The 24,932-nt window shown below is 49.1% G+C and overlaps 3 protein-coding genes across 4 annotated transcripts; 2 read left to right on the top strand and 1 right to left on the bottom strand.

The window, feature by feature from the left end:
- The first annotated feature begins 236 nt into the window (after window positions 1-236).
- Window positions 237-7,640, top strand: LOC125539573 (maltose excess protein 1-like, chloroplastic). 2 transcript variants are annotated; one of them, XM_048703061.1, is made up of 9 exons: window positions 237-720; window positions 819-974; window positions 1,079-1,369; window positions 1,484-1,573; window positions 2,207-2,308; window positions 2,408-2,526; window positions 3,339-3,401; window positions 3,494-3,555; window positions 3,661-4,232. In XM_048703061.1, exons 1-9 carry the CDS (start codon window positions 475-477, stop codon window positions 3,741-3,743), a joined length of 1,212 nt encoding a protein of 403 aa, XP_048559018.1. In that variant the 5' UTR covers window positions 237-474; the 3' UTR covers window positions 3,744-4,232. The 2 variants fall into 2 exon arrangements, with proteins under 2 accessions (XP_048559018.1, XP_048559019.1); XM_048703062.1 differs by lacking the exons at window positions 237-720; window positions 819-974; window positions 1,079-1,369; ... (1 more) ...; window positions 2,207-2,308; window positions 2,408-2,526 and adding an exon at window positions 6,746-7,640 and having other exon boundaries at window positions 2,533-3,401; window positions 3,661-5,101.
- Window positions 7,641-8,584: 944 nt separating this feature from the next.
- Window positions 8,585-11,611, top strand: LOC125539572. The gene is made up of 6 exons (XM_048703060.1): window positions 8,585-9,144; window positions 9,288-9,536; window positions 9,920-10,054; window positions 10,318-10,500; window positions 10,666-10,827; window positions 10,963-11,611. The coding sequence occupies exons 1-6, from the start codon at window positions 8,683-8,685 to the stop codon at window positions 11,365-11,367; spliced, it is 1,596 nt and encodes a 531-aa protein (XP_048559017.1). The 5' UTR covers window positions 8,585-8,682; the 3' UTR covers window positions 11,368-11,611.
- LOC125537757 (putative FBD-associated F-box protein At5g50270) lies at window positions 11,505-13,883 on the bottom strand. The gene is made up of 3 exons (XM_048701075.1): window positions 12,577-13,883; window positions 12,278-12,451; window positions 11,505-11,780 (listed from the first exon to the last, which is right to left on the bottom strand). The coding sequence occupies exons 1-3, from the start codon at window positions 13,501-13,503 to the stop codon at window positions 11,505-11,507; spliced, it is 1,377 nt and encodes a 458-aa protein (XP_048557032.1). The 5' UTR covers window positions 13,504-13,883.
- Between the last annotated feature and the right edge of the window lie 11,049 nt (window positions 13,884-24,932).

Here is a 24,932-nt window from a genome sequence, read left to right as displayed (position 1 = left end):
TCATCGGTATAAACTTGTCTAAACTGGGCTAATCGTATATCCCCGTTTGATCAGAGCTCACCCGAGCGCGAGACCTACGAGAGCAGTGAAGGCCCAAGTTTTTTCTTTTCTTTTACAAGGCTCGAAAAAACACGAAGATGGAGAGCAGCGAAGACCGAAGATTCTTTTCTTTATACAAGGCTCAAAAAAAGACGAAGACGGAGGGCAGTGAAGACCCAAGATTTCATTTTTTCGACGGACGGGGACAGGAGAGAGCGGACGGCGGCGCGGGGTCCCGGGTCCATCGGATCGCGCGCCCGCGCACGGTGGGCAGCCAAGGCACCCGGCGCGAGCACGGCGCGCGTCCCCCGCCCCCGCGGCCCGCCCCGTCCTCACGTTCCCTTTTACTAGTACTTCACTCCACCGTCACACGGCGCAGGTTCCTCCTGAAGCGCCCACCTCGCCCCGCCTGAATCCACCTCCGGTGCGCCCGCCATGTCGTCGCCGTCGCTGCCCACCGCGCGCCTCCCGCTGCGCCCGTCCCCTGCCGCGGCGACAGCGCCGCTCTCCCGCCGGGGCGCGCCCGCCCGCTCCCTCGCGGCATCCCCCGCCCCCGCCGTCGCCCTCAAGCCCCTCGTCTCCAAGGCGCCCGCGTCCGGCTCCTACCGCTCCGCGCTCCTCCTCCACCGCCGCCGCCGCTATGCTCTGCCCGAGACCGCCGTCCCCGAGGCGGCCCCCAAGGTCTGATTTCCTGCCCTCCACCTCCCGACACCGGCGGCGAATGTCGCGTCGCTCGCCTGATTAAGGCTGCCTGACGACGCTTGGGTTGGCGCGCGCAGGTCACCAAGGAGTACCAGGACTGGGACTCCCTGACGGGCAAGTTCGCCGGCAGCGCCAACGTGCCCTTCCTCCTCCTCCAGCTCCCGCAGATCATCCTCAACTACCGCAACCTCGCCGACGGCAACAAGACCGCCCTCTACGCCGTCCCATGGCTCGTACGCCCCCAATCGTCCCCGCGCATTTCGCTTTCTTAGTTTCTCATGCTCCGATTGGTCGATTGGTCGATTTACGGCGAGCATTGCCTGTCTGGCCGCTCCAGGGGATGCTCACCGGGCTGCTCGGCAACCTGGCGCTCGTGTCCTACTTCGCCAAGAAGAGGGAGACGGAGGCTGTCATCGTGCAGACGCTGGGCGTTATCTCCACCTACGTGGTCATCCTCCAGCTTGCCATGGCGGAGTCCATGCCCTTCCCGCAGTTCGTGGCCACTTCGGCTGTTGTCGGCGCCGGGCTTGTCCTCAACCTGCTCAATTACATTGGGTGGCTCCCAGAGACCCTCTGGCTGCTATGGGAGGATTTCACGACAGTCGGCGGCCTTACCGTGCTCCCTCAGGTGACACTTACTTTTCTTCTCTGTCATCGTGCAGATCCAGCTGATGCTCCTGCTAGCTATGTCATCCAGTGTCATGTTAAGCGTGATTATCTCAATGGTGAACTGAAAATGCAGGTCATGTGGTCAACGTTTGTTCCCGTCATCCCCAGTAGCATACTGCCTGGCATAATCTGTGGCTCTTTGGCTGTTGCTGCTGTTTCCATGGTATGATACATCCTCTTGCATAAAGCAGTTGTGCTCAAGTTGGATGTGCGTGTACTCTCGTACCATCTCAATGCCTTAACGGAAACTAGAAAATGTGTAAGATCTAAGTTATACTGTACGAAGAGGTAATTGTAGACAACCTTTTGTCACTTGCATGACTTTAGTTAGTACCCCATAATAAATTTGAGGTTGTAAAATAGCCTGTGGATTTAAGAAGCTTGAGTGCAGAATAATTAGCCCAGTTCCAAATTACGAATCACAATAAGAGTTCATATTACAGGTGTTTTAGATTCTTTAAGTGTGATAGGTTTGTTTCTCTTTTAGCACAGTACAAATCTGATCAATGATTCTTTTTATTTGGTAATAGTTTACTCAGATGTTTTGATCTGTACTTAGGCCCACTTGCTTCACAAGAAACATTTGTTCAATAAAATTTCTAGTGCTTCTTAACATTCTAGGTATAAGAATGTCCATTGTATTTACTCTACTCCATCCTTTCTATTTCTGTTTATATGCCTCTGTATTAGAGTGTTCGTGCTAACTAAGCAATTTAGGACTAATGACACAAATCCACTTCTACTATATTTGTCCTTTCTTGTGCTAGCCCTTGATTTTGTGTTACATTAAATTCAGGCAAGGATGGGCAAGCTTTCCGAAGGAGGAACGAAATTTGTGGGGTCGTTGTCTGGTTGGACTGCCACACTTTTGTTCATGTGGATGCCAGTTGCACAGATGGTACTCAAACTTTTACACTCGTAGCATTTGAATCTTAAGTATTTAGTATCCCTTAACAGGAAGACATTTGCTTACAATTTTATTTGGTGGGTTATGCAGTGGACAAACTATCTCAACCCGAGTAACATCGAAGGGCTGTCAGCGTTCTCAATGTTGCTTTCAATGATTGGAAATGCACTTATGATTCCTCGTTCTGTATTTATCAGAGATCTGATGTGGTATGTTCTATTTCAACCTATCCATTTTTCAAATCGGAGCACAACTGCATGAGAATATACAAAGGGGGAAGCATAAAAAAATATACAAAGGGGAATGATTCTCATCTGAAGAGTCAACTTCCACAACCTGCTTTTCTACTTCCCCAACAGAAACAGTCAATATCTTCCTAATCACCGTTTAAGAGTTTTGCATCCTTTGCACATCGAAGTTTATAGTTTAATCAGATGTGTTATGGTAAGCCTGATTAATGAGAAAAGTATCCGAAGCAGGAGCTCTCTTGGACCAATTACTAGTTGAGTTACATTCAATCTCCTAGAAACATCCACCGTAGACGAGATAAGTTAGACTTATTTATTATGGCAAACAGAGAAGATGAGGTTATGTTAAGGTTATTATTACTACTCGGAGAGGAAAGTGAGTCAGATTATGAAGTTTCCGAGCAGTAGGTGCTGTAGCGGAACTCACTGCAAAAGAGGGTAAATGACTAACCTAACCAGTTTCTGTGTATGGAACTCTACCAAAGCCCTCCAGTAAGATATTTTCATTTACATCCTCGTGTAATTCCATAGTAGGCCATAATTAAGTTGGTTGCTTGTTTTGTGAAATTGTGATTGAGAGACCTATTGACATGACATTGATAGAGGTCGAATGTAGTTCCATTATAAGATAAGAAGTCCATTTCTCTTTGATGTTTCCCAATACAGTCAATCAAATGCCATTTTCTATCTATCCGTAGTTTCTTATATGACCACTCACTCTTGATTCCCTCTTTTTTTGGCGGGGGCAATCTTGATTCTCTTGATCCATCTAGGTTCACCGGTTCTATTTGGGCATGTGCCCTACAAGGTTGGGGCAACCTGGCCTGCATGTACTGGTACGTTTTCGCAGCTATGACAGCCCTGATTTATAGTATATACAGCAAGTGTTTCTACAAGACTTAACACCCTGAGCTGTTGCCCATTCCAGCTGCAACAGCATCAGCAGAGAATTTTTCCTCGCGACGACATTTGGGTTGCTTCTGTGGCTAGGTTTCCTCCCCGCTCCATCTCTAATCAATTCCGTTACTTTTCTTTATGATGAACCGCAACTCCTTGGAATCGGTCTCCTAACCGCGGGTCGTGCCGTGTTTCCAGGTTTCACCTTCGGGAGAGACACCGAGGCCTTCGGCAACAGCTCCCCCATGGACACTCTGAAGGAGCTGATCTGCGGGAAGTGACGAGCATCATCAGCAAGCAGTTCAAAGCAGCCGACCGTCCCGGGGTGGGTAGTAGGAACCAGGGAAGCACTCCTGCAATAATTTTCTGGTGACCGGCGAGGAAGAACGAACCGGGCCGTGGTAAAAATCTTGGTAGGCATAGCATATTATAGAGGTTAAAATTAAGAAGCGCACGCCGTGGCCGACAGTCCTCCGGCCGTGGTGAACGCTGAGGCGAGAGTCCCACCGACCACCGCAGCTTGCAGAAAGCGCCGTGGGAGTTCACGTGGCAGCAGAAGCTACCGTGTGGCGTGACCACCACCGGCACTGGCCAGCTCGCTTGCGCATCCGGCAGAAAGGGTACATACAGTGGAGCAGTAGCAGCAGATCTGTTCTATTCGTTGTAAGAAAAATAAATAAAAGTTTGCATTTCTTCTCACCTTGAATAAAGCTTACCGGCTGCTCATGCAGGCATGCAAATATATAGTATACGGAACAATTACATCTTGACTTTGCATTCTTCAACTCTGTACTCGCAAGCATTGGGTCATTTATTTTTTCAAACTCCTGGTGGCGAGCAAGCGTCTTAGAATCAAATGTGAAAATATAACCATTCTTTTTTGTTCAGGCAGAGGAATGATTAATCTGTATAGTAAAAGGGTGGGAATATCTTTGGTTTGTTCTTGGGGATGGGAGGCCAGTGGGTCAGTGAGTGGGTGGGGCGGGCGGCGGCGGGCCCGGGCCAGGTCCAGTCCAGTCAAGGCCAGCCTAATAAAAAAGTTTACTCCAGTAAAACGATGATTAAAACCGCGGAGACGGGGCGCGGGTGGGCGGGCGACAGCTAGTGTGAACGGAAGGGGCCCCGCGCCCGTCGTCTCTGCGCAGAGAGCGGCGTGTGAATGGGCGGAAAAGTAAGAAACGTCAGGCAGCGGCTGCAACTGCAGCGGCATCCACCGGCGAGGGCGAGAAGAAAACGAAGCGAAAAGCGGGGCCAGGCCACGGGCCGGACGCCAGAGGAAGGTCGCGTGGCAGCGCACGCCACCCAAATCCAAGCCAGGCCAGAAAGCGAGCGCCGACCGCCGCGTCAGCCCGCGCGTGCCGTCGTCGTTGCTAGGCCGCGGCGGGAGAGGGCGGCGGGAGGGATGATGGAGGCGGGGGGAGGGGGAGGAGGGTTCAGGGACGAGCGGGTGCCGCAGTGGGGCGTGCAGGAGACGCGGGAGCTCATCGCGGCGCGCGGGGACCTGGAGCGGGAGGCCGCCGCGGGGCGCAGCGCCAAGACGCTCTGGGAGGCGGTGGCGGACGCGCTCCGGGCGCGCGGGTACCGCCGCACCGCCGACCAGTGCAAGTGCAAGTGGAAGAACCTCGTCAACAGATACAAGGTACGTATAGTGTACGCCCTTCCTGCCGCAGCTCCCTAGCACTCCTCCGCCTCTCTAATGGCGTAATGATATAGGAGTAATTGTCTGGTGTCTCCAATTCTTCATGCTGCTAGGCCAGCCTTTGTGTTCTCAATCCTCCGAGCAACGATTTCTCATGTAATGTTCTTACTTGGCAACCTGCGACACATTTTGTGGGTGCTTTGGGTCCCCAAATAGTCTCTTTCTATTTCAAGAGCTCCTTTTGGCTTTGGGATTGGTAGAAGAAGTTCCCTTTGCTGCTTATAAATGACTAACATCTCAATCAAAGGGAGGAATCTCTGCTCCTGTTGAATTAGTTGTTTATCCCTTCTAATTTTGGAATGGAAGTTGAATTCTTTTTTTCCCTTCTAATTATGGAATGGAAGCTGAATACTTTTTGGCCCTAGGCAACCTGAAATGACTAATGAATGTCTAGCATTGTTGGACAGGTGATGTGTTGAATTGCACACCTTTAATTTCCTGCCGGGGTAATCCCCTTTTCGAAAAGAAAAAAAAACACCTTCAATTTCCCAGATAGCTGATGGATACCCGGAGTTTAAAATCCATGTCGGCCTAATGCAGTTGGCTGTAATGCTAAATTACAAGGCATTTTGTTTTTCCGTCTTCTTCTTATATATATGCCCTAGGACTGGGAGTGAGGGCTTTTCTGAGTATAGTTGTGCCTAATTGGTATGCGAAAAAGTGTGGTATTCAGTTTTCCTTTTTAGCATTTCACTTTGTTCATTGTTGTATTTTGGGGTAAAGCTAATCCAATTCCGTATGGGGCTAGGGTAACCCAAGGAATCAGAAATAATAATGAATAATTGCTCCTGATAAAAAGGGGGTAACATGTCAGCTCAGGTGAATATTGTCAGATTGGTAAGTGTAAAGGAAAAGCCAGGGTGGAATCTTCTTTGCTTTAAGGGAAACTTCAGTGACAAACTATCCAGAATGGAGGTTGCAAGTTTTTTCAGAAAAAGATGGAGTACTATTTCTGTGTGTGGCATCTGTCTGTTAAACTAATTTTATTGCTTATTTTGAACAGCCCTAGTTTACTGCTATAAAGTTTTAAAGTGGAGCATAGAAATTTTGACATTTTGAGCCCCTTTAAAATGTGACAATTTCTATCCGCTTTAAAACTTTATAGCAGTAAACTAGTGCTGTTCAAAATAAGCAATAAAATTAGGATAACAAAAAGTAGGGGCATCTCAGGCAAAAGGAGTATGAAGTTGAACACTCCGGAGGAAAAATGGATGGCATTTCGGATGGTTTAATTAGGTTTATTGAGAAAGAACTAGGGAAAATGTTGAAATTTCAGGGGATAGACATGTACTACATTTTCTTCAGAGGAGGTTTGAAATTTGCATGTTTGATTTAGAATGACGCTGATTTGGGGTTTGTTGGGTGTTGGAACCAATTTCAAGCTTTTAGGTAAAAATGTTCCATTAGGATGTTCCTACAATGTGTCACCTAATTTCTTTCGGTATTATCTTGTCGTGACGACATTCCACTGCACCCCTCTTGTTTGGACACCTTTGCTATTATAAGTTTGCTGTGTGATTGCAACTAAGATTTATAGTACCTTCATTGTTTAGTTTATGGGGCGATAACTCTTTTTTTCATCAGGGGAAAGAAACATCTGATCCAGAAACCGGCAGACAATGTCCCTTCTTTGAAGAATTACATGCAGTCTTCACTGAACGTGCTAAAAATATGCAACGTCAACTCCTTCAGTCTGAATCAGGAACTTCAGTTAAAAAGAAATTAAAGCGACCTAGCGGTGACCAGTCATCTGGGGAGTCTGATGAGAACGAATATGGCGTTGAAGTCAGCGATGATGAGAAACCCGTGATAAGCAAAAAGCGGAAGGCTGGTGATAAGGGGCAACCATCGCAACGAATGGCGGAAAACTCAAGGGCCGGCAGTTCAAGCATCCATGATCTGTTGCAGGAATTCCTAGTGCAGCAACAGCATGTCGATATGCTGTGGCATGAGACGATGGAGCGGCGCGCCCAGGAGCGGCTCATTTTCGAACAAGAATGGAGGCAGTCGATGCAGAAGCTTGAGCAGGAGAGGCTGATGCTGGAGCAGTCATGGATAGAGCGAGAGGAACAGCGAAGGATGAGGGAAGAAGCAAGGGCTCAGAAGAGGGATTCGCTCATGACCACCCTGCTGAACAAACTCTTACAAGAAGATCTATAGAAGACGAAGCTTCTTTGTCAATGGGTAGATAATGTACTAGACCTCATTTTTCTTACCATGTTTCATCGATTCTTTTTAGCTATTGCAACATGCTGTTGTCCAGAAGAAGATGTTTGATGTAGCTTATTAACTTTATAGGGCTCATTTCCAATTCTTTACCGGGGTTATATTTATATACTAATTTATTAGAGATGTAAGTATCAGATGCCAGATAGGTGATCTACTGATCTATGTGATTTCCGGAGACATTAGGCTTTCAGGCATCAGTCGTCTTGCGCGAATATCATGTGCTCTAGCATTTTCACGGCACTGTTCCTTATGTTGTGAACTTGTAATGTAGACTGGATTTATGTTCTGCTACAATGGTGAATTTGTGATGCATGTGCCATGTAAACCGATTGGAATTTGTTTGCTTTGAGCCCACAAGAGACCTTGCCTGATAGAACTAATGCCCAAAACCAGGGCACTGTCAAGATTGTGGCGAAAAAAGTGGCATTTAAAAAGTTAAATTCATTGGTCTGGGCACTCCCTTTCAGCAGACTTATCCCACCTTTTTTGTGAGCTAGATGTGACTGTTGAAACACATTACTTTCTTTTCATTCTTTTCTTCAGATTTAAACATGAATTTCAAATGAAGGATGGTTCAGTTAGGGCCTCCTCTTGATGTAGAATTTTGTAGGAATGTAATCTTTTAAGAAACTTTCCAATGAGAGCCGTTCAATCGCATCGTGGTTGTCAAATTCCCATATAAATATGTTCCTTTGATTTCGATTTCCGTATTTACCTAGATCCTCTTTGACTTAAAGATCATCACAATGTTCTGAAAGAAAGCAAATGAATCAAGTGGCACGTCCGTTCGAATCCATTACGATTAGAAAACCTAATACATTCGAAAACAAATGAATTGTAGCAAGAAAATCGAGTGCGAAGGAGTTTCTTTCTTAGAGAAAATTCTTGAGGATTCAAATCCTGTCAATCAGACGGCCTATGTTCATTTTTTTTCTATCTAAGGTTCAAAATCCCCAAAGAATCTGATAAAATTCCTTGGAAGCAAAGGAGCCATTATTTCCTTCCTTTTTGAGAAGTGTAATACTCCTACTCTCTTTCTCTCTCTTCCCCCTAATTTCTCCAAATTTTTTTGCTCATTTTCTGTTAAAAATATTCAAAAGCATTCGTGCACAAAATCGTGTGTGCTGACCCAGAAGTTTGGCTGGGTTCCAAACGGGTTGTGGACACAAGTTTGGTTCATGTCAGGGTTGCAGTGCTGGTCTTTTCCCTTGACACGTTCCAGTAGGGCACTGGATAAGCCGCGGAGGTCGGAGGTCGGAGGCGGAGGCCAATAGGCGGCAGCCTGACCGGCGATGGAGGGGAAGCCGCTGCATCTCCTCCTCCCCCACCCTCGCCTCCCACCCCCAGCCCCCCTCCCTACCCACCGCTTCCCGGAGCCCCGCCTCCGCCTCTCCCTCCACCACCGCAACCCGAAGGCGAGGCAGCTCGCCTTCTCCTCCCGGCCGCCCAACGGCCAATCGGCCACGCCCGCCCGCGGAGGATGGGAGTGGGCGCGGGGCGCCTCCGCGACGGCGGCGCTTGCGCTGGCGCTCCACCTGGCCGCCTGCTCCCTCCTCATCCTCTTCCCCGCCCCGGCGGCACGCGCGTGCGCCCAGCCGCCCCCTCCACCCGCCGCCGTGGAGGCGAACGAGCAGGAGCAGGGCGACGAGGAGTGGGAGGCCGCGCTGCAGCAGTGGAAGTCCAAGACCTACGCGCTCTCCGTGCCCCTGCGCGTCGTCGCGCTCCGCGGCTCCTTCCCTCCCGCGTGGATCAAGGTCCGCTCCTTCTCCCTCCCCTGCACTTTACACCATTTGCTTTGATTACTGGGCGATTATAAGTTGGACCACGAGATATGAAAGATAGGATGGAACGATGAGTTTTTTCAGATTGTAAGATAATTTTGGTTTGTTGTTTGTAGGATTTCGTCGAAGCACAGGGGAAGAGACTCAAATTCAGCCCTGAGTTCCGCCCTAGTATTGACGCGCTTTTCTCTGAGTTGTCAAAATGTGTGGACAAAGGTCAGGTTCAGCCCAAATCCGCGATGGCGGCTGATGTCGTTTCTATAGGGGACTCTTGGCTCGGCTACACCATTCGTAAGGGACTGGTAGAACCTATCAGCAATGCTGAAGAGCAGGACTGGTATCGGAGCCTGAGTGACAGATGGAAGGTGAGAATTGACAGTTGAAGCATTCTTCCTCTCTTACCAATTCTGATAGTTGCACTGGTCCCTGCTGTTAATGTTGTGTTGCCTTGTATCCTTTGATAACGAATGCGGATGGCTGAAGATGTGTTGTTTAATTTGTGTAGATGCAAAAACTTATAAGAAAGATATTCTATCATGTGAATCGCAATGACATCTAGGTTTCTAGCACAATCTCCATAACTAGAATAACATCTCCCATGCTCATTATTTGCTTCAGTCAAACTCATTTTCTTTCAGAAAATATCATATTTGTGAAGCATAACTTAAATGTACTCCCGGAAATGAATTAGTTAATTCTAGTGAAGATGTCCCGAGGTGTAGTTTCCATTTTCATTATAGTCTATCAGGTTCATTTGTGCAGGAACCAGAATGGAGAGGCAGATTCTAATGGCTCAGTATGGGGTGTTCCATATAGATGGGGCACTGTGGTCATTGCGTACAAGAAAAGCAAGTTTAAGCAGCATAACTTGAAGCCAATACAGGTAAGCAGAATCTTCAGAGAACATGCAGCATTGGGTTTAAGATACAATGCCAACTATACAGTGATTAACTTATCCTTAAAAGCTTACCTTGGAGTTAAATAAAAGATGTAGCATAGTACTGAAACAAACATTTTGCTAGTACTGGTCGAGGTTGACTATTTTGCTATTTATAACATCTTTGTGAGTAAAGACATATATAGATGATGACATTGTGCACACAGACATCAACGTTGCAACTACTCATATAGATGTATTATCTGTAGGATTGGGAGGATTTGTGGAGGCCTGAACTAGCCGGGAAGATTTCAATGATTGATTCTCCTAGAGAAGTAATTGGTGCAGTCCTTAAGCAGTTGGGATCATCATATAACACGATTGACATGGAAACAGAAGTTGATGGTGGTAGGGAAGCAGTCCTAAGCAGCTTTACACAGCTACAAAAACAGGTTTGTACCAACTAACACATCTTCTCTGTATGTTTCTTACTTTCCATCTACTTTGTTCGATCTGGCAAGAGAAGTGAGGACCCAAAATAATTTTGTGGAAAAGACAAAATAAGCCTTTAATATAACGAATAGCAATTAGTGTTTAATTTTGGTATCCTTCTGTAGGTCCAGCTATTTGACAGCATGAACTATCTGAAATCGTTTGGAGTTGGGGATGTTTGGGTCACAGTGGGTTGGAGCAGCGATGTCATCCCTGCTGCAAAGCGAATGTCCAATGTTGCTGTTGTTGTTCCCAAGTCAGGCAGTAGCCTCTGGGCTGATTTATGGGTATGTTTGATTTGCCCACGCTTAATTTCATTACATTGTGACTGTCAATCGGATGAGTTATGTCGCTGTTGTTGTTTCTTCATTCCAACAGCGAGCCTACTGTCTTATTGGTTGCATTGGTTTTATGCACTACAGGCGATACCTTGTGCTACAAGGTTTCAGACTGATAAAATCGGGGGCAGAACTAGAGGCCCATCTCCACTCATCCACCAGTGGTTCGACTTCTGTCTGCAGAGTGCCAGAAGCTTGCCCTTTCGCCAGGAAATCACCGCAGGAGCATCGCCGCTGTTCCTCGAAAACCCAGCTCCAGAGGTTCTGCAAGATCAAAACAAGAAGAAGCCAAAGCTGGAGAGTAACCTTGTCAGGGAAGTACCTCCCCCTGAAATCCTGGAAAAATGTGAGTTCTTAGAACCTCTATCAGACAAAGCGGTGGGTGACTACCAGTGGTTGATGTCGAGAGTGCAGAGACCACGCGGCGGTCTGCTTGGAAACGTGCTGCAAAGGATATCAACCGTGCTAGACTTGAAATCGAGATTTTAGAGCACACACCTATCGCCACGAAGTTCATCAGTCATAAGTATTTTTGCGAGACGACCACTAACAAACCAATAGTTCAGACCATGCATAGGATCCACTTCTTACAGCAGTACCACTTCTAAAAACCTCCCGTTGGAGATTTAATGTAATCCGACTCTGAGATTTGGACGAGAAATGCTGCGGATCATCTCGGAAACTTTCTCGGTTGGTAAAGGAACAAGGTACGACTTGTTGAGCACCACATTTATAGGTCTTGTTGCACTGCATCTGGATACTAGCATCTCTAAGAATTCCACCTGGTCATCTTCTCCCATGAACGTATTGATCTCTATCTCTTCAAGTGAATCGAGGGTCATATTGTTGGCCCTGTAACTCTCCGGCAAGCGACATGGACAAGCCGTCGAGCATGGGTCTTTCTGAAAAAATCATGTAGATGCAATATTATTCTAGAGTAGCAATTTTTAAACAAAATACAGTGACTACATTAGGCAAAGAGCTAGAGTGCATAGTGCATTAATTATGCTACTATATGATTTTGGACCCCCTTTTGATGGCATTTTTAGATATGCCAGTTTCTTCAGAGCGGCATTACATTTTCTGGGAGGACGACATGTGTGGGATGACAGTTTCTTCAAAGCGATATGGCACGACGTGTGTGAGGTGGCAGTTTCTTTAGAGCGACATATGGCATTTTCTTGAAGGACTGACACAACTAAGATGTCAGCAAAAACTTCGAAATGCCACCCTCCCCGCGGCGGACTTCAGCAGCCAGATAACATTTCCGATGATTTTTCAATGGGCTTCCAAATCATAAAGTACTACTCCTAAACATGTTTCCTTCATTTCAAAATCGTGAATATTTGAGCTACAGTCTCTGAATGAACTGATAAAATGAACCCTAGAAATTACGTACCGTCTGAGCGTATGTCTCCAGCACAAGCTTCTTTATAGCGTTGCTTCTCCTGAGGAGATGCAGCATGGTTGGAACAAAGCCGTGGTGATCCCCTGTTAGCGATACCGATAATACGGTCTGACACACGGGAAGGTTGTTTACATCATCCAAGAAGCTGGTGTATCCCTCCATTCCCTGAAAAACAATAATCGGAAGCACAAAAACGAATCATCAAAATCAAAGGACCAATTAGTAACACGGATCGCTCGAGCAAACAATCCATGGATTCACACGGAGAGAAGCCAGTTAATTGGACGTACAATGAGGGCAGACAGTCTCAGCTCGTCGACCGCATCGAACCGCCGGGCCCTCGGGGGCGCCGCCGCGTTTAGGTACAGCTGCGTGATGTCCAGCCGCCGGAGACGACGAGGCACGTCGTCGGCGAAGTGGTGCCGGTGCAGGCGCTGGACCTTGGCCTCGGCGAGCCTCGGGGCCGAGATGTGGGCGTGGTGGAGGAACGACGCGACCAGCACTTCGAGCATGGGGGCGGCGACCCCGAGCCGCTGGGCGCACCCGGCCCCGAACTCTAGGCGCCTGAGAGAGGCGGAGCGGATGGAGACGTCGGAGCAGTCCACGAGGCTGACGCGCAGGGTGAGGTCCGTCAGGCGCGGGCACATGGACGACACGAACGCCCCGAGCTCCCGGCCGTCCATGGCGGCCGACTGTATCGTCAGCACGGTGAGCGCCGCGAACGAGGCCGCCGGCCGGAGCCGGAGCACGAACGCCCCCGCGAGGGAGAGCGTGATCTCCGTCGCCCTCCTGCACGGGGGCAGCTCGACCTCCTGTCCGTGGCCGTGGACGATGGGCTCGGAGCGGGGCAGGGCGAGGGACAGCGTGCCGGCGACGCGCTCCGAGGCGACGCGCAGCCACGAGGAGACGCGGCGGGCTTCGATTCGGCAGAGCCTGACGTCGGGCACGGCGATGGTGAGGGCGGCGACGTCGACGTTGGAGGCGGAGTAGGCGGCGAGGGCGCCTTCCACGGCGCGCAGGAAGGAGCTCGGCGGCCGGCCCGGCACGTGGAGCTCGTCGATGACGAGCTCGGGGATGCTGGTCCAGACGTGGCGCCAGCGGCGGGAGAGGATGGTGGTCCGCGCGGCGGCGGGGAGCGAGTGGAGGCGGAGGAGGATGTCGCGCAGGAGGTCGTCGGAGAGGCCGCTGATGCGATCGTCGCTCCCAGCCTCCTCCATGCTCGCACCCCGGAGTATGTTTTTAGATGGATGTGCGCAGAGGTTGATTAGGGATAATAATAGATTATGTGATTAAGTCATGTAAATCACATGATGTAATCCTTTTTAGTCATGGTCTTTTTCTTTCTGTAGTATATAGACTTTGTTGGCCGTCGCTGAAGGTTGTTGGAAATATTAGTCATGGTCTTTTTTTGGGGCCACACTATGCGTGGGCCCACCGATCTTTTAAAAATATTCGCTGCCTCGGCAACTGTCATTTGTACAGCTCTCCAGCATCCAACACTATTTTCGTTATTGCAACAAGGACAACATTGTAGAAATACTTTGCAACAAAGGTTATGTTGCAGAAATCTTTTCCGACATAGTAGATGTTGCAGATTTTTGTCATCACTATTTTTGCAATATGGGTGTTGTTGCGGAAACCAAATTGCAACAAAGACAATGTTGCAAAAATATTTTTACTTTTGTTGTCCTCATTTCTTCGCTTTTTCGTCTTCATTTTTTTGCAACATAGGTGCTGTTGCGGAAAAGAGTTTTGCAACACACATGACGTTGTAGAAAGAGAGACGCAAAGGATACGTGCATACGTGTCACGTGGAGGCGGCGGCAGATGGCTCGCGTGCGATCCGTCGAGTGAAGGAAAGAGTTTCCTTTTTTTTTCTTCTGTAGTAGAATTTTTTGACATCTTCTGTAGTAGACATTGTTGGCCACCGGTGAAGGTGGCAGCAAGGTTCTCGGCCACTCCGTTGTTCAGGGCAAGGGGTATGGACTCCGAGGCAGCGCCTCAGGCAGACATGACGATGTCCACCAAACGGCGGGTGGTGTGCGCTGGTGCTGGGGGGTGAAGCGCTGGTGCCAGAGTCACCCCGGGCTATCACCCTCCCCCCCGGCTATGCGAGCGGCGATGAGTGTAGGTTGTGGTGCATAGGGTACCCCGCGTTCCTCCAGTGCTAGATCTGAAGATGACATCTTCGATGCGTGCTGCTCTCTCCACCCATCGGGCTTGGCCGGATCCAGCGGATAGCTAGGGGAATAGGGAGGTATGGATAAGGGAAATACCTGGGCCGGCGGTGGCGGCCACGACGCCGACAATGGTTTGGGCACATTTCCTACCTTGAAGGCGATGTCAAGGTAGTATCCCCCTTCTCCCTCCCGTGCACCCAGGTGCAACCCTCAATCTAGAACTAGGCGGGGAGGACGCTCAACGTCATCACCTCCTTGGAGGTATCGTTCTGGGTATGTGTGGGCGTGTGGCGGTGTGTGGGCAGTTGCTTGTTCGGTGTGCTCTTGGTGGATGTGTTTTTCATTTCCAGTGGTGACACACCTCTGTGGAGGTTTGGTTTCCTCCTCGACCCGTCGTGTTTCTTCGTGTGGTCCAGTTGTTCGACAGGTCAACGCTCTTCATACTGACCTAGAGGGGAATAGGGAACACTCTACAGTGACAACGATGCAATGGTGGTGATGAGCGATCGTGGTCTTGGCGGCTCTGACCCATCCTGATGGCTTTGTTGCTCAATTCTTCGGTCATGCCTTCTTTGGGTGATCATTCCTAAAGCTAGCATCTTCGACGTGATCCGTGATATGGATGGTGGCATTCGTCCGTGGGTAGTTTTTTTGGTGAGGTGGTTATGTGCAGCATTTTGTTTATTTGTCAGCTAGTCCATTTGTTCGTGGGTGAGCCGCTCTACCTTACCAATGGTGCGGCGCCCTTTGATCGAGGGTGAAAGGGCATGTGTGCCTTCTTTCAGAGGTAGATGCGAATGGCAATGTGATGTTGCATCGTAGCGTTTTGCTTCTTTGTTTGTGGTCCGTTATCTTTTCTTCAGCTATCTATACTGGCTGTTGGGGTTGCATCCTCATTTTCCTTTTCTTTTTCTTCACGGTAACCTAGTTGATTGACGACTTCGTTGATTCAAAGCCGGACTCATCTTAAGCCTTTGTTCTAAAAAGCACTTTGATATGAAGCCGTCGCAATGTTTGTGAAGTATCCGATGAAGGGGGGAAATATGAATTAATAGAAAAATTGAAGCAATTGAAATGGGAACGAACAAAGCAGGTCGCCCACACACTGCGACAAGTGGCTATTCTGTTCATTCGAGGCATGACACCAGAAGCAAAGACATGAAGCAGTTCCAACATTAGTTCATAGATGGAACAATATAGTAAACTAGACTGGTACTAATATCTTCATCGATCGCATGTTTTGGCTTCAGATCAGGAGACCCCATTGTGCAGGCGATGCCGCTACTTCTTGGGAGGCAGGAGCAAGCTGGTGAGGGCGTCGCGAGTCATCATCGCAGCCCTTAGGAGCTTCAGAACCTGTCGACAAGGAGGCCAACACTCAGTCATTGTTAAAACGGTACAGAAACTGAAACAGTGAAGATGAAATGGCTAGTTTTCATGAGTGATGGTCAACTACATTTCAGGCATGGCATGTTTAACATCTGTGGGGTTAATTACCTGGGTTTTGTCTAGGGTGAGCTCTTTCTCCACAAGCTTCTCCTTGGGAATCTTAGCTGCGCGCATGACTTGCAGAGTGTTGGTCATGGTGAAATCGAGGACACGTAGGTCGCTCGTCACCAGGAACTTTCCGAGCCCTCCATGGACATATGCCTTAGTTGTGCTGTCACTTCCTATGCCTCTGAACTTCGGGTTCGATTCCACAAAAGTAATCTTATCAGGGTAAGAGCAACTGCAACCGCCTGTGTATGCAGCTTCAACTACACGACACTTGAAGCATCTGAAGGTCAGACTTCTTGGACTCATCTCTTCTATTTGTAGTACATTGCTGCTGCACCCAAAGAAGGGTGCCAACTTGGGAGATAGAAGTACCGTTTGGCATTCTTGTTTCATCCATGTTCTTGCGCTCTCGTCAATATTTCTGTAAAGACCATCGATGGACCCGTTTTGTGACCATTGACCGTATGTCTTGATTATGGATCCAAGTGGAACGCAAAGCAACCCGAAGAGAAGATCAAGAAAATCCCCTCCGACTTCGGCATACAACACCGATGCCTTGTCCTTCGTATGGACGAGCGTTATTTCGACTGCGCTGAGCACGGGCTTAGTATCATCACTGGCTTCTTTGGGAAACATATTTCCAGGTAACTGATCCAAATATTTTTTCAGTGGGACTGAGAGGCAGACGTCAAAACATAGTGCAGTCAAGGGTTGCTTGGAGATCAGTACGTTCTTAAGCAAACGAATTATCTGCAAGAAAAATGACGGTATACCAATGAATTCTTGCATTTCGTAGAAACATAAAATGAGGAGTTTTTTTTTCTTTCGTGGGGGATAAAAATGAGAAGGAGTTAAAGAGAGAGACTAACTTTATTAGCATTCAGTTCAAGAATTTTCTCCTCAAGCTTGGCTTGATCTTGTAGCCCAAACCTGTCGAGCAGGGAAAAGACAAGTCTTGTAGAAGCAGGAGCCACTTGGAGATCATCAGTGACGATGTACTTCGGACCATGTTTGACAGACACCCCATCCCCATAGTCTCGAACAGCAGCAAGAAGATGCGGTGGACATTTCCAGAAGCTTGACGACGAGCAGCGATGTTTGCAACCAGGTAGTACAGAGCTAAACTGCCTGTGTGTTGCGCAAGTGTAAAATCCACTTTGATTGGTATCGTCAAATTTTACCTTAAGCCGGTCCAAGTGGAATGCCGCAGCATTGACAGGACTAAGAGCATCTCCAACAGCCGCGCTAAACTAGTGCCACGCCGCAAATTAGGCCGTTTTAGCGCGCGCGCAACGCGGCGGGTCGCTCCAGCGGGCGCGCAAAAACAGCGCGCGCGCTATAACGGGTTGGGCGCGCGGTTGAAAACACTTATCCGCGCGGCGTATTTCGGGCACCAGCTACAGCGCGCGGCACACTCGAGTACCCGCGCCGCACTCTCTCCTCTCCTTGTTCTACGCCCCGCGCGCGCCGGCGCCCTGCCACCCACCCATGGACGCGCACACCGGCGCCCCGCTCACCCTGCTGTACAGCCGCGCCCCCCCCCCCCCCCGCCGCCGCCGGAAACCCTAGCGCGGGAAGCGCTGGCGTCGCCACCGCCGGAGCTCCGCCGAGCGTCGGCCTCGCGCGCAGCCTCTTCTTGCCGCCGCGGATGACCACGGCGCCGGGTGGCGTCGCGCTGGCGCCGTCCCGTGCCGCCGCCGCACCGTCGAAGAAGGTCCCCAATGCGGCGCGGACGAAGAAGGGCAAAACATCCGCGAAGAAAAACAAGGCGGAGGACGGCTCCGGCACCACGAAGGCGAGGGGAAAGAAGCTTGCAGGGCGTTCGACGGCCGCGGCGGCTACCGAAGCGCCGGCGAGCTCACTCGTTGAGCCGGCCGCCGACGCGCACCACGTGTTTGACGAAATGCCCCCAAGGTGAAATTTTTTTCCATACGGGGTCAGACATGTCTGTCTTGCCGTCCACTCCCAGGATGTCCCTTTTTCCTGAAAGAATTATGTGGCGCTTTGGCTCATCATATGATGTATTCGCTTCCTTATCTTTTCTTTTTCTCGGTTTGGTAGACATGTCCTTCACATAGATAACCTGTGCCACATCATTGGTTAGGACGAACGGTTCGTCAGTGTACCCAAGATTCTTCAGATCCACTGTTGTCATTCCGTACTGTGGGTCTACCTGTACCCCCCCGCCTAACAGATTGACCCATTTGCACTTAAACAAAGGGACCTTAAAATCAGGTCCGTAGTCAAGTTCCCATATGTCCACTATGTAACCATAATATGTATCCTTTCTGCTCTCGGTTGCTGCATCAAAGCGGACACCGCTGTTTTGGTTGGTGCTCTTTTGATCTTGGGCGATCGTGTAAAATGTATTCCCATTTATCTCGTATCCTTTGTAAGTCAATACAGTCAAAGATGGTCCCCTGGACAACAAGTACAACTCATCACAAACAGTGTTGTCACCTCTGAGATGTGTTTCCAACCAACTGCTGAAAGTCCTGATGTGTTCACATGTAATCCAGTCGTCGCACTGCTCCGGGTGTTTGGAGCGCAGACTATTCTTGTGTTCATCGACATACGGGGTCACCAAGGTAGAGTTCTGTAGAACTGTGTAGTGTGCTTGAGACCAAGAATATCCGTCCCTGCATATTATTGAGTCTCTTCCAAGAGTGCCTTTTCCAGCCAGTCTTCCCTCATACTGCGATTTAGGGAGACCTATCTTGTTAAGGCCAGGAATGAAGTCAACACAAAACCCAATAACATCCTCTGTTTGATGGCCCATGGAGATGCTTCCTTCTGGCCTAGCGCGGTTATGGACATATTTCTTTAGGACTCCCATGAACCTCTCAAAGGGGAACGTATTGTGTAGAAATACGGGCCCCAGGATGACAATCTCGTCGACTAGATGAACTAGGACATGCGTCATGATATTGAAGAAGGATGGTGGAAACACCAGCTCGAAACTGACAAGACATTGCGCCACATCACTCCTTAGCCTTGGTACGATTTCTGGATCGATCACCTTCTGAGAGATTGCATTGAGGAATGCACATAGCTTCACAATGGCTAATCGAACGTTTTCCGGTAGAAGCCCCCTCAATGCAACCGGAAGCAGTTGCGTCATAATCACGTGGCAGTCATGAGACTTTAGGTTCTGAAACTTTTTCTTTGGCATATTTATTATTCCCTTTATATTCGACGAGAAGCCAGTCGTGACCTTCATACTGAGCAGGCATTCAAAGAAGATTTCTTTCTCTTCTTTCGTAAGAGCGTAGCTGGCAGGACCTTTATACTGCTTCGGAGGTATGCCGTCTTTTTCGTGCAAACGTTGCAGGTCCTCTCGTGCCTCAGGTGTATCTTTTGTCTTCCCATACACGCCCAAGAAGCCTAGCAGGTTCACGCAAAGGTTCTTCGTCACGTGCATCACGTCGATTGAGGAGCGGACCTCTAGGTCTTTCCAGTAGGGTAGGTCCCAAAATATAGATTTCTTCTTCCACATGGGTGCGTGTCCCTCAACGTCATTCGGAACAGCTAGTCCACCGGGACCCTTTACAAAGATTACGTAGTGTAAATCATTGACCATAGCAAGCACGTGATCACCGGTGCGCATGGCGGGCTTCTTCCGGTGATCTGCCTCGCCTTTGAAATGCTTGCCTTTCTTTCGACATTGATGGTTGGTCGGAAGAAATCGACGATGGCTCAGGTACACATTCTTCCTGCATTTGTCCAGGTATATACTTTCAGTGTCATCTAAACAGTGCATGCATGCGTGGTATCCTTTGTTTGTCTGTCCTGAAAGGTTACTGAGAGCGGGCCAATCGTTGATGGTCACGAACAGCAACGCCTTAAGGTTAAATTCCTCCTGTCTGTGCTCATCCCACGTACGTACACCGTTTCCATTCCACAGCTGTAAAAGTTTCTTCAACTAATGGCCTTAGGTACACATCAATTTCGTTGCCGGGTTGCTTAGGGCCTTGGATGAGAACTGGCATTCATAATGAACTTCCGCTTCATGCACATCCAAGGAGGAAGGTTATACATACATAGAGTCACGGGCCAGGTGCTGTGATTGCTGCTCTGCTCCCCGAAAGGATTTTATGCCATCCGCGCTTAAAGCAAACCATACATTCCTGGGTCCTTTGCAAACTCATCCCAATACTTTCTCTCGATTTTTCTCCACTGCGACCCGTCAGCGGGTGTGCTCTCCAACTTCCATCTTCTTTCGGTTCTCACTGTGCCATCGCATCAACTTGGCATTGCTCTTCGTTTCTGACAGACGTTTCAACTGTGGTATTATAGGAGCATACCACATCACCTTCGCAGGAACCCTCTCCTGAGGGGGCTCGCCGTCAACATCACCAGGTCATCTCGTCTGATCTTATACCGCAATGCACCGCATACCGGGCATGCATTTAGATCCTTGTATGCACCGCGGGTTAGAGGATGCAGTCATTAGGGCATGCATGTATCTTCTCCACCTCCAATCCTAGAGGGCATACGACTTCTTTGTTGCGTATGTACTGTCGGGCAATTCGTTATCCTTTGGAAGCTTCTTCTTCAATATTTTCAGTAGCTTCTCAAATCCTTTGTAGCCACAGCATTCTCTGCCTTCCAGCAGCCAATTTCCAGGTACGGTACCGAGCTTTGTGTTGCCATCTTCGCAATTGGGGTATAACCCTTTTTTTGTGATCCTCTAACATGCGATCGAACTTCAGCTTCTCCTTTTGACTAATGCATTGCGTCCTTGCATCGACAATGACCCGCGGAGATCATCATCATCGCACATTGTCTGGTTCCTCTTGATCTTCAGCAGCTTCACCCGTGGCAGCATCATTGGGCACATCGTCTGGTCCTCTTGATCTCACCAAGCTCCCCCCGTTGCAGCATCACCGTATTCAGGGGGCACATAGTTGTCATCGTACTCTTCTTCTTCGCCGTCTCCATCATAACCCCTATTTCTCCCTGCCTCGTCCAAACATTATAGTGTGGCCATGAAACCCTTAGTAAAGCAGGTGGGAGTGAAGGATTTTTCGGTTAGAGTAGACCTCGTATTCCCACATTCAGTGCATGGACAACACATAAAACCATCTGCTTGTTTGCCAGCCGCATCGAGAAACTCATGCACGCCCTTAATGTACTTCGGTGTGTCTGTCACCGTACATCCATTGCCTGTCATCTTGCGTGCATTATATACAATTAAGTGTCCAAATTAATAGAAGTTTCATCATCACATTAAACCAAAGTGCATACATAGTTCTCATCTAACAACATTATAGCTCTCCAGAGCATCTAATTAATTAAACCATACATTGAAACTATTGTAAAAACATTTCAATGCGAAAACAATGCCGATCATAATCGCAAACCAAGGTAACAATTGATCCAACGGGCATAATGATACCAAGCCTCGGTATGAATGGCATGTTTTCTAATCTTTCTAATCTTCAAGCGCATTGCATCCATCTTGATCTTGTGATCATCGACGACATCCGCAAACATGCAACTCCAGTATCATCTTCTCCTCCTCAATTTTTTTTCCTTCAACAAATTGTTTTCTTCTTCAACTAAAATTTAACCCTCTTGACAATAGGGTCGGTTGGCATTTCCGATTCACATACCATCCTAGATAAATAAAATCTATGTCACGTTGGTCGCATAATTTTCATAAACAATAAAATGAACCAAGTTTATAAAGATAATATACATACCACATCGAATCATAGACAGGACGAGGGCCGACGGGGCGGATACCAAACCATCGCACTATATAGATGCAATAATAAAGTAAGGAAAAATGATACAAGTATCTATCTAAACATACAAGTAAGAATATTTTTCCTTTCAGAAAGAAGATAAGAACAAAGAGGCTCACCACGGTGGTGTCGGTGATGAGATCGGCGCGGGTGATCGACGGCGGTGAAGACAGGGACGGGGCGTGACGGATCGCTAAATCTAGACAAATCTCGAGGAAAATGGAGTTTGGAGGTCGAGCTTCGAGAGGAGAAAGCTTAAGTAGTGTGGCTCGGGCATTCCATCGAACACCTGTGTGCATAGGAGGTGAGCTAGAGCACCACAAAGCCCTCTCCCCCTCGGCCAGAAAAAACAGAGCACTGTGCTCTGCTCTTGCGCGAGGGGGTATATATAGGCACCTCATTGGTCCCGGTTGGTGGCATGAACCGGGACTAAAGGGGAGCCTTTGGTCCCGGTTCAAGCCACCAACCGGGACCAATGGTGGTGGGCCAGGAGCGAGGCCCATTGGTCCCGGTTCGTCCCACCAACCGGGACCAAAAGGTCCAGATGAACCGGGACCAATGGCCCACGTGGCCCGGCCGGCCCCCTGGGCTCACGAACCGGGACCAATGCCCACATTGGTCCCGGTTCTAGACTGAACCGGGACTAATGGGCTGACCCGGCCTGGACCAAAGCCCTGTTTTCTACTAGTGGATATGAAGCCGTCGCAATGTTTGTGAAGTATCCGATGAAGGGGGAAAATATGAATTAATAGAAAAATTGAAGCAATTGAAACGGGAACGAACAAAGGAGGTCGCCCACACACTGCGACAAGTGGCTATTTTGTTCATTCGAGGCATGACACCAGAAGCAAAGACATGAGGCAGTTCCAACATTAGTTCATAGACGGAACAATATAGTAAACTAGACTGGTACTAATATCTTCATCGATCGCATGTTTTGGCTTCAGATCAGGAGACCCCATTGTGCAGGCGATGCCGCTACTTCTTGGGAGGCAGGAGCAAGCTGGTGAGGGCGTCGCGAGTCATCATCGCAGCCCTTAGGAGCTTCAGAACCTGTCGACAAGGAGGCCAACACTCAGTCATTGTTAAAACGGTACAGAAACTGAAACAGTGAAGTTGAAATGGCTAGTTTTCATGAGTGATGGTCAACTACATTTCAGGCATGGCATGTTTAACATTTGTGGGGTTAATTACCTGGGTTTTGTCCAGGGTGAGCTCTTTCTCCACAAGCTTCTCCTTGGGAATCTTAGCTACGCGCATGACTTGCAGAGTGTTGGTCATGGTGAAATCAAGGACACGTAGGTCGCTCGTCACCAGGAACTTTCCGAGCCCTCCATGGACATATGCCTTAGCTGTGCTGTCACTTCCTATGCCTCTGAACTTCGGGTTCGATTCCACAAAAGTAATCTTATCAGGGTAAGAGCAACTGCAACCGCCTGTGTATGCAGCTTCAACTACACGACACTTGAAGCATCTGAAGGTCAGACTTCTTGGACTCATCTCTTCTATTTGTAGTACATTGCTGCTGCACCCAAAGAAGGGTGCCAACTTGGGAGATAGAAGTACCGTTTGGCATTCTTGTTTCATCCATGTTCTTGCGCTCTCGTCAATATTTCTGTAACGACCATCGATGGACCCGTTTTGTGACCATTGACCGTATGTCTTGATTATGGATCCAAGTGGAACGCAAAGCAACCTGAAGAGAAGATCAAGAAAATCCCCTCCGACTTTGGCATACAACACCGATGCCTTGTCCTTCGTATGGACGAGCGTTATTTCGACTGCGCTGAGCACGGGCTTAGTATCATCACTGGCTTCTTTGGGAAATAGATTTTCAGGTAACTGATCCAAATATTTTGTCAGTGGGACTGAGAGGCAGACGTCAAAACATAGTGCAGTCAAGGGTTGCTTGGAGATCAGTACGTTCTTAAGAAAACGAATTATCTGCAAGAAAAATGATGGTATACCAATGAATTCTTGCATTTCATAGAAACATAAAATGAGGAGTTTTTTTCTTTCGTGGGGGATAAAAATGAGAAGGAGTTATAGAGAGAGACTAACTTTATTGGCATTCAGTTCAAGAATTTTCTCCTCAAGCTTGGCTTGATCTTGTAGCCCAAACCTGTCGAGCAGGGAAAAGACAAGTCTTGTAGAAGCAGGAGCCACTTGGAGATCATCAGTGACGATGTACTTCAGACCATGTTTGACAAACACCCCATCCCCATAGTCTCGAACAACAGCAAGAAGATGCGGTGGACATTTCCAGAAGCTTGACGACGAGCAGCCATGTTTGCAACCAGGTAGTACAGAGCTAAACTGTCTGTGTGTTGCGCAAGTGTAAAATCCACTTTGATTGGTATCGTCAAATTTTACCTTAAGCCGGCCCAAGTGGAATGCTACAGCATTGACAGGACTAAGAGCATCTCCAACAGCTGCGCTAAACTAGCGCCGCGCCGCAAATTAGGCCGTTTTAGCGCGCGCGCAACGCGGCGGGTCACTCCAGCCGGCGCGCAAAAACGCTGCGCGCGCTATAACGGGTTGGGCGCGCGGTTGAAAACACTTATCCGCGCGGCGTATTTCGGGCGCCAGCTACAGCGCGCGACACACTCGAGCGCTCGCGCCGCACTCTCTCCTCTCCTTGTCCTATGCCCCGCGCGCGCCGGCGCCGGCGCCCTGCCACCCACCCATGGACGCGCACACCGGCGCCCCGCTCACCCCGCTGTACAGCCGCGACCCCCCCGCCGCCGCTGCCGCAGCCGCCGCGCCGCCGCCGCCGCCGCTGGAAACCCTAGCGCGGGAAGCGCTGGCGTCGCCACCGCCGGAGCACCGCCGAGCGTCGGCCTCGCGCGCAGCCTCTTCTTGCCGCCACGGATGACCACGGCGCCGGGTGGCGTCAAGCCGGCGACGTCCCGTGCCGCCGCCGCACCGTCGAAGAAGGTCCCCAATGCGGCGCGGACGAAGTAGGGCAAAACATCCGCGAAGAAAAACAAGGCGGCGGACGGCTCCGGCACCATGAAGGCGAGGGGAAAGAATCTTGCAGGGCGTTCGACGGCCGCGGCGGCTACCGAAGCGCCGGCGAGCTCACTCGTTGAGCCGGCCGCCGACGGGCACCACGTGTTTGACGAAATGCCCCCAAGGTGAAATTTTTTCCAACTTTTCTTTTCTTCTTATTTTTTCAATACATCATCATCACATATAGATAGCTTATTTGCATTGTTC

The sequence above is a fragment of the Triticum urartu genome, chromosome 2 (assembly GCF_003073215.2).
Source record: "Triticum urartu cultivar G1812 chromosome 2, Tu2.1, whole genome shotgun sequence".
NCBI classification, from domain to species: Eukaryota; Viridiplantae; Streptophyta; class Magnoliopsida; order Poales; family Poaceae; genus Triticum; species Triticum urartu.
Note: the sequence above shows the minus strand (reverse complement) of the source record. Positions and strands in the feature narration are given on the sequence as shown.

Excerpts from the sequence above, each read along its gene's own strand:
- LOC125539573 (XM_048703061.1), top strand. The coding sequence starts at position 475 with ATGTCGTCGCCGTCGCTGCCCACCGCGCGCCTCCCGCTGCGCCCGTCC. Across the intron at positions 721-818 it reads TCCCCGAGGCGGCCCCCAAG|GTCACCAAGGAGTACCAGGA; the intron begins GTCTGATTTCCT and ends TGGCGCGCGCAG. Across the intron at positions 1,370-1,483 it reads GCCTTACCGTGCTCCCTCAG|GTCATGTGGTCAACGTTTGT; the intron begins GTGACACTTACT and ends CTGAAAATGCAG.
- LOC125539572 (XM_048703060.1), top strand. The coding sequence starts at position 8,683 with ATGGAGGGGAAGCCGCTGCATCTCCTCCTCCCCCACCCTCGCCTCCCA. Across the intron at positions 9,145-9,287 it reads TCCCTCCCGCGTGGATCAAG|GATTTCGTCGAAGCACAGGG; the intron begins GTCCGCTCCTTC and ends TGTTGTTTGTAG. Across the intron at positions 9,537-9,919 it reads GCCTGAGTGACAGATGGAAG|GTTCATTTGTGCAGGAACCA; the intron begins GTGAGAATTGAC and ends ATAGTCTATCAG.
- LOC125537757 (XM_048701075.1), bottom strand. The coding sequence starts at position 13,503 with ATGGAGGAGGCTGGGAGCGACGATCGCATCAGCGGCCTCTCCGACGAC. Across the intron at positions 12,452-12,576 it reads TGAGACTGTCTGCCCTCATT|GGAATGGAGGGATACACCAG; the intron begins GTACGTCCAATT and ends ATTGTTTTTCAG. Across the intron at positions 11,781-12,277 it reads TGGAGACATACGCTCAGACG|AAAGACCCATGCTCGACGGC; the intron begins GTACGTAATTTC and ends TGATTTTTTCAG.